Source organism: Clupea harengus, chromosome 12, assembly GCF_900700415.2.
Source record: "Clupea harengus chromosome 12, Ch_v2.0.2, whole genome shotgun sequence".
NCBI lineage: Eukaryota > Metazoa > Chordata > Actinopteri > Clupeiformes > Clupeidae > Clupea > Clupea harengus.
The window spans coordinates 11,141,732-11,149,231 of NC_045163.1; the positions used below are offsets into that span (position 1 = coordinate 11,141,732).

General features: G+C 40.7%; 1 protein-coding gene across 4 annotated transcripts in view; it reads left to right on the forward strand.

The window, feature by feature from the left end:
* mctp1b (multiple C2 domains, transmembrane 1b) overlaps window positions 1-7,500 on the forward strand; it is a 50,112-nt gene that overhangs the window by 22,607 nt on the left and 20,005 nt on the right. For all 4 annotated transcript variants that reach the window (XM_031577369.2, XM_031577370.2, XM_031577371.2 and 1 more), the window contains 2 exons: window positions 2,489-2,582; window positions 6,052-6,154. In XM_031577369.2, coding sequence (XP_031433229.1) covers window positions 2,489-2,582; window positions 6,052-6,154 — 197 coding nt within the window. The remainder of the gene's footprint in view (window positions 1-2,488; window positions 2,583-6,051; window positions 6,155-7,500) is intronic.

The window sequence follows — 7,500 nt, forward strand, 5'->3', positions numbered from 1 at the left end:
TGTGTCACCACTCAATAATTGCATTATTTCAAGTAGACAATAGAGTATTTCCTCTTATGAACAGTCAAAAACAAATACTTTAGAAAGACTATATTGAAAATACAGGCATCAAAGTAGAAACCCAGTGCAACAAAAGTGAATACACCCGTAATCACTGACACACAAGTTAGAAAACCTGTGATCATTAAAACTAAATTGAGCACACATGTGATTTCCAGTTATAAAATGACCAATGACCAGAACTTTTTCAATTTTGGACCTATGGGCTGTGTCTATCTGCATGTCTACCTCATGGAGAATAATTACCAAAGGAATTGAAACATGTTATTGTGAGAAAGCTGGAAGAGGTTGCAGGGAGATTGTTGACCAACTGAAAATCAGTCGAAACACAGCAGTAATCAGGAGAACAAGCCATATTATCACACCAGAGCTGCAGCGGCCCTCCTCTAAAAGTGAAGATGCTACTTGCACTATCTAGCTCTGAAACAAACAGAAGGGCAAGTGCTGCAGACTTGGCACAGGATTATCAGTGGAAATCAAAGTTTCTGTGACAGCTCAGACTGTGTGAAAGGACACTGCATAACATCAACCTCAGTGGGTGGTCCAAGAAAAAAAAACCTTGCTTGCTCTTTGGCACAAAACAGCATGATTAAACAAGGCTATAAATCATGGAAAGAAGCATGGAGGCACATTATTTGGTTAGATGAGACCAAGATCAATGTGTTGGGGTTTAGCATGACAGGCGTGAAACGTGTGTGTGTGTGCGTGTGTGTGTGTGTGGGCGCACGCGCGCGTGTGTGCGTGAGTGTGTGTGCGTGTGTTGTGTGTGTGTGTGTGTGCGTGTGAATGTGTGTATGTATGTGCGTGAGTGTGTGCGCGTGTGTTGTGTGTGTGTGTGTGTGTGTGTGTGCATGCGTATGTGTGTGCTTGTGTGTGCGCGTGCGTGTGTGTGTGCGTGCGTGTGTGTGTGTGTGTGCCTGTGTGTGTGTGCCTCGACTACTACAGTGAGCGCATAGTCCCGACAGAGAAGCATGAAGGTGGGAGTGTGAGGATATGGGACTGCATGAGTGCAAAAGGTGTTGGGGAGATGACATGTTTAGATGGCACCATGAACACCTGTGGATATACCAAAATACTGGCTGCTAAGATGACTCCCAGTCTCTGGAAGCTTGGAATATTCCAGCATGATAATGATCCAAAGCACACTGCCAAAATCACAGTATGTCACCTGAACTTCAATCTAATAGAATTTGAAAGAGGAATGTAGGGCAACACAACCTCTTCACACAAACAAATTCTCTGAAGAATGGCATCTCTAAATGACATCTCTCCAGAAAATGTTGTGCAACACTGGTATCCTCCATGCCGAGGAGGGTTGAGTCGGTCACAAATAAAGGTGGACATACAAAGTATTGAGTTCCTATTGTGAGGCCTGTATTTCCTAAATCTAAACTGTTAGTTTTTAATTGTACATGAGAGCAAATACCCTACTCTTAGAAGTAATGCACTTACTGTAAAGTGATATAATTTGGAATCCTTTGACATTTAAGTGATGCTGCTCAGGGGTGACCTCACTGTTATATACTGGATGTAATAGAAGCGTGGTCAAGTCTTTCACATGTTGCTCTTCCTATGCTTCCTAACAGCCCACTGTTATCCCTGTGTGTGTTGTGTGTGTGTGTGAGCCACACCTCTGCAATGTATCATTTCAGCCAGCAGAGGGAGCCAGAGGCTTAAACTTACTCCACAGTGCCTCCTTCTCCCACTCATTCAGTTCCAGTCAGTCACCCCCAGCAGGATTACTCTGTGGTGGGGGCTGGCTCTGGCCGTAGCTTATGCAAAACAAAGAACAAGATATCTCACTCCCCACAAAGCCTTGCCTCTCCAGCTCTTTCAGGAGTGGCCATTGTGCCGGGCCTCTCCCCCGAGAGCCTGTCAGTATGGGCCCATACATAACTCCCTTACGTTATTATGGAGCGCTCCTCGCGCAGAACAGACGAGAAAATCACAGCATAATGAAGATGTAGTTTTTAAGAGGCGGCGGATAATGTGAAGTGGCAGAGGAATGCTGGCCGCCCAGATACACACACACACACACACGGAGACTCTCTCTCTCAAACACACACACACAAACATAGGCACACACACGGAGACTCACACACACACATACCACACACACACAAACATAGACACACACACACACACACATACACACACACACACGCACACACACACACACACACACACACACACACACACACACACACACTCACACACGCAACACATCAGATAGAGCCCACAAACACAGAGAAGCGAGTTATCCCAAGATGCACTGCTGTTAGACACTTCAAGAGAGATGAGAACAGCTGATAAGTATTGCTCATAAATGTGTTTACAAGTGAAAATGTGTGTGTGGGGGCAAAGCTGCAACTCCCATTTAGAGGTGTCATCTTTCTTTCTTTCTTTCTCTCTCTCTGTCCTTCTGTAGGGTCTTCTGAGGTCCTTCACTAACGTTAAGGATGTGGGTGTTGTCCAGGTTAAAGTTCTACGAGCAGAGGGACTGATGGCTGCCGATGTCACTGGTAGAGAAAAACTACTATACTTACTAAACATCTGACTAAACATATTACTAAACATATTACTAAACTTCTCACTAAACATCTGACTAAACATCTGACTAAACATCTGACTAAACATCTTACTTCCTCTGCCACTACTACAGCTCAACTCAACAAAAACAATAATAATAATTTATAATTTATTATTTATTATTAAAATCAGTGTATGGTGACACTTCTTGTAAGTAATCAGTGATGCTCAAACAGACCCACACTTGTGTTCATAGTGTGTTCATCTGAGAAATTCACTGTTTATGGTGTCCAAAAACAACAACAACAACAATAACAATAATAATAATAATTATTATATTATATATAAATACCAATAATAATAATAAGAAGAAGAATAGTTCATCTGAGATAGTCACTGTATGTGGTAGTATACATGGTGTATGTGGTGTATCTTTGAATATTTTTCATATGATCATTAAAGGGGAGCTGTTTTAGAACACAGAGTAGCATGAGTGTGTGTGCATTAGTAAGTTAGCATGTGCGTCAGTGAGCTAGTGAGGTAGCATGTGTGTTAGTGAGCTAGTGAGTTAGCATGTGTTTGAAAATCTTGAAAATCTACCCTGAAGATTGTGTGTGTGTGTGTGTACATAGCTGTGCTGTGTATGTGTGCATGTGTCATCTTGTGTGTGTGTGTGTGTGTGTGATGGGGGGTAAGAGGCCCTCTCTCAGGTGTGTTATGAAGTGGCTCTCATCATATGTGGACACACACACACACACACACACACACACACACACTCACACACACAGAGGCGTGAGATGCTCTAACACAAGGGCCTATTCTGCAGTAGTGTTTGAGACTGAGAGAAGGCCCACACACAGGAGAGTGCCTGAACCCTCTTCAGACAGGCTCTCATGGACTCTCAAGCTGAGATATTTACACACACACACACACACACACACACACACACACACACACACACACACACACACACACACACACACACACACACACACACACACACACACACACACACACACACACACACACATCCTTGCAGCCATTGACACTCAGATACGTAAGAAGTCGTAAGAATTTCGCTGCGCTGAATCAATTTGGTGTATGCGGTAATAAACACTTTGACTTTGACTTGACTTTGATACACACATTTTTTGATACATATGGGGATTTGCAATGTATAGCTCTCTTTTGCACAAGCACACAAACACACACACACACGCACACCCTGTAGTAGATCTGGTGTCTGTCCTAAGCTGTGATTTCACACTCCTGCTGGTGCCGTTGCATTACTGATCCTTCACCATATGGGCCTCACTGAAGCACCACACATCCCCTAAAATAAATCTTTAATATTCTCTAAAATAATGCTTTAATATTCTCTAAAATAATACTTTATTATTCTCTTAAATAATGCTTTAATACTCTCTAAATAATGCTTTAATACTCTCTAAAAAAATGTTTTAGTGGTTCCCTCTTTTTCCTGTTGTGTCTACCTCTTTTGTCCTAATTCAAAATATGGTTTATTTCTCTATTCACGTGTCTGTCGCGCTTAAAATGTTATTTTCTTCCTCTCTCGCCTTTATTGCTCTATTTTTCTGTCTTATTCACTCATTCTCTTTAAAGTTCTTTTTTTCCCCTTTATCCTCTTGTTTTTTAGGTGCTCCACTCATTCTTTTAATTAAAATTATGTTTTTCTCTCTCTCCCCTCTTTCTCTCTTTCTTTCTTTTGGGGCTTCGCTCTCTCTCTAAAGGGGGGTGGGGGGGAAATGTCCCATCAGGAACATGGATTTAGTTCTCAGTTGTTTTCCTTCTCTATATTCTCTCTTTCTATCTTAGTTTCACTCTTTCTCTCTAACTGGTGTTTTTCCCCTTTCTCTCTGTCAGTGTGTGTTTTAGTCTGTCTCTGAAGGGGGGGTCCAAAGGCCCTTTTAAAATGTGCATCTCTTTCATTTACAGTTTTTCTCGATTGCTTAAACACAATTTTGACTGCTTTGTTTTGTTTTTCATTTCACTCACACAATTAGCACAACCACACACCCAATGAGCAAAACACCTCAGATCCATTGCAAAATGAAACACTCTTGTAAAAACTATACACTAATTTAACAAAACCATATTTTGTTACCATATGAAACACACACGTTGCATATGACGGAATTCTGTTTGTACCACTTACACACTGCTGTTATAAACCTAAAACACTTTTAGCAATTCTACTTCTCAGTGATTAGAGTAGTGTAAGTGAAGTACACAGAGAAAGTGCAAATATTCAATAAATTCACCAAACACTACACAAGACCAATGCTGCAGACTGATGAAAATATTATTTAATTCTCTCCATATACACAAATCAGTCAAACATGGAGAATCACAACAAAAACAACTAAACTTGTCTCAGTTTTCATAACTGCATAACACTTGATGGCTGTGTTCAACTAATTGCCACAAAGTGTGGTAATTTGACTTGCAGTGCTTTGGAATTGCAAGGAAGTGACATCTTGATATACGTCTGTGTCTAAAGCATAAAAGTGTGTTTAGTGTTTTGCAAATCACTTGTGTGTATTGTTTCGCAAAAAGTGTGATGTTGACATGTGCTTATAGTGGTGCAAATCTGAGCCGTTGTTTTGCTCCTTGAGTGAAGGTTTTGATAATTGTGCAATACTTTTGATTTTAGTGTTTATCCAGTCGTAAAAAAACTGTATTGTGCTCATTCTACTCATGTGTATCTCTTTGACTGCCCGTGTGTGTGTGTGTGTGTGTGTGTGTGTGTGTGTGTGTGTGTGTGTGTGTGTGTGTGTGTGTGTGTGTGTGTGTGGTGTGTGTGTGTGTGTGTGTGTGTGTGTGTGTGTATGTGTTTGTGTCTGTGTCTGTGTGTGTGTGTGTGTGTGTGTGTGTGTGTGTGTGTGTGTGTGTGTGTGTGTGTGTGTGTGTGTGTGTGTGTTTGTGTCTGTGTCTGTGTGTGTGTGTGTGTGTGTGTGTAAGAGAATATTGACATGGATCATATTTCAGTTATCTCATCCTCACTTTAAACAATATAAAAACAGACACTAATGCAAAACTATGCTCAAGAAAATCTTTATTGAAATGCTATATGCCCTACATTGATTGCAGACAACATTGAACTATAAAACTTTTACTTCTAAGACTTTTACTCTTCATGCTTCTGGGTATATTGTCCATACTTTTAATGGAAGAACTTCGAAGCATGTATTGTGTTTCTTTATTTTCTTTCTTTCTTGATGATATCACACTCTTTAAATGCAAAAGGAATACATCAGTGGAGAACTAATAAACCATATCACAAATAATAATATCAAACAAATAATCTGTACTCTTCTCAGCACAGGGACAACAACATCATTAGAAAGCCCACCACACCTGAGAGAAATCAGATGAAACACAGATAACCTGTGCTCTTCTGTCCAGATGAAACACAAATAACCTGTGCTCTTCTGTCCACAGGGAAGAGTGACCCGTTCTGTGTGGTGGAGCTGTGGAACGACAGGCTACAGACACACACCGTCTACAAGAACCTCAGCCCAGAGTGGAATAAGGTCTTCACTTTGTAAGTTTCTTCTTCTAGAGTGGAATAAGGTCTTCACTTTCTAAATGTCTTCTTCTAGAGTGGAATAAGGTCTTCACTTTGTAAGTTTCTTCTTCTAGAGTGGAATAAGGTCTTCACTTTCTAAATTTCTTCTTCTAGAGTGGAATAAGGTCTTCACTTTCTAAATTTCTTCTTCTATAGTGGAATACGTTTAGTAAGTTTTGTCATTCCTGACACCCTGCATCCCACACTGCTCTGCCACACACGCCTGCAGTTTCAACACAGATTTTGCAATGAATTTGACTGACTGAAAGTTCTGATTTGTATTACAGTTTTTCTGGATTGCTTAAGCACAATTTTGAAAACAGGGCCCGGTTTTTCAAAACACTAAACACAATTAGCACAACCACACAGACAATTAGCAAAACACCTCAGATCCTTTGCAAAATGAAACACTCTTGTAAAAACTATACACTTATTTATCAAAACCATATTTTGTTACGATTTGAAACACACGTTGCAAATAACCTAATTCTGTTTGTACCAGTTACACAATGCTGTTGCAAACCTAATTCACTTTTAGCAATTCTACTTCTCAGTGATTAGAGTAGTGTAAGTGAAGTACACAGGGAAAGTGCAAATATACAACAAATTCACCAAACACTACACAAGACCAATGCTGCAGACTGATGAAAATATAATTTACGTATTTCTCTCCATATACCCAAATCAGTCATTTGACAACATCATGTCAACATGGATAATCACAACAAAACATGTCCCAGTTTTCATGCTACTACAGTAGTGTGCATCACACTCAGCTCAGCAAATATCACACAAACATAAAATTCTGTATCCAGTACAGGTTACAATTACAGTAAAAAAAAAGTGATCTGAAAAAAGCTGAAAATACTATACGGATAAAGTTGTTTCATTTGAACCTGATGTCTTTTCAGGATGCGCGCCAGTGTTGACTGAGAGACCTGCAAATTGCATGGTCACCGATAATGTTGGCCTGAATTTCTCTGAGCCCGATAACATTATTGGCCAAAACCATGTTTATGATCTCTCTCTCTTGTTCTTGCGTGAATATGGGCCCCCTTCCTCCTTTCAAGTTTGTTTGATAAATTTGGTCCTTTTCTTCTTTGAGCATGTTTTCCTCCCGCTTGAGGTCTTCCTCTTCCTCTTCCTCTACCTCCACCTCTACCTCCACCTCCACCTCGGCCTCTGGCATGGCCTCCGCCTCTTCCTCTTCCTTCTTCTCCTCCGTGGAATCCCCCTCTCACCCCCACTGTTCTTCTTCTGACTCCTTCCATTTTGTTCGAAGACAGGTGAACTCACCTGCTGCATTTCTATAGTGCTTACAG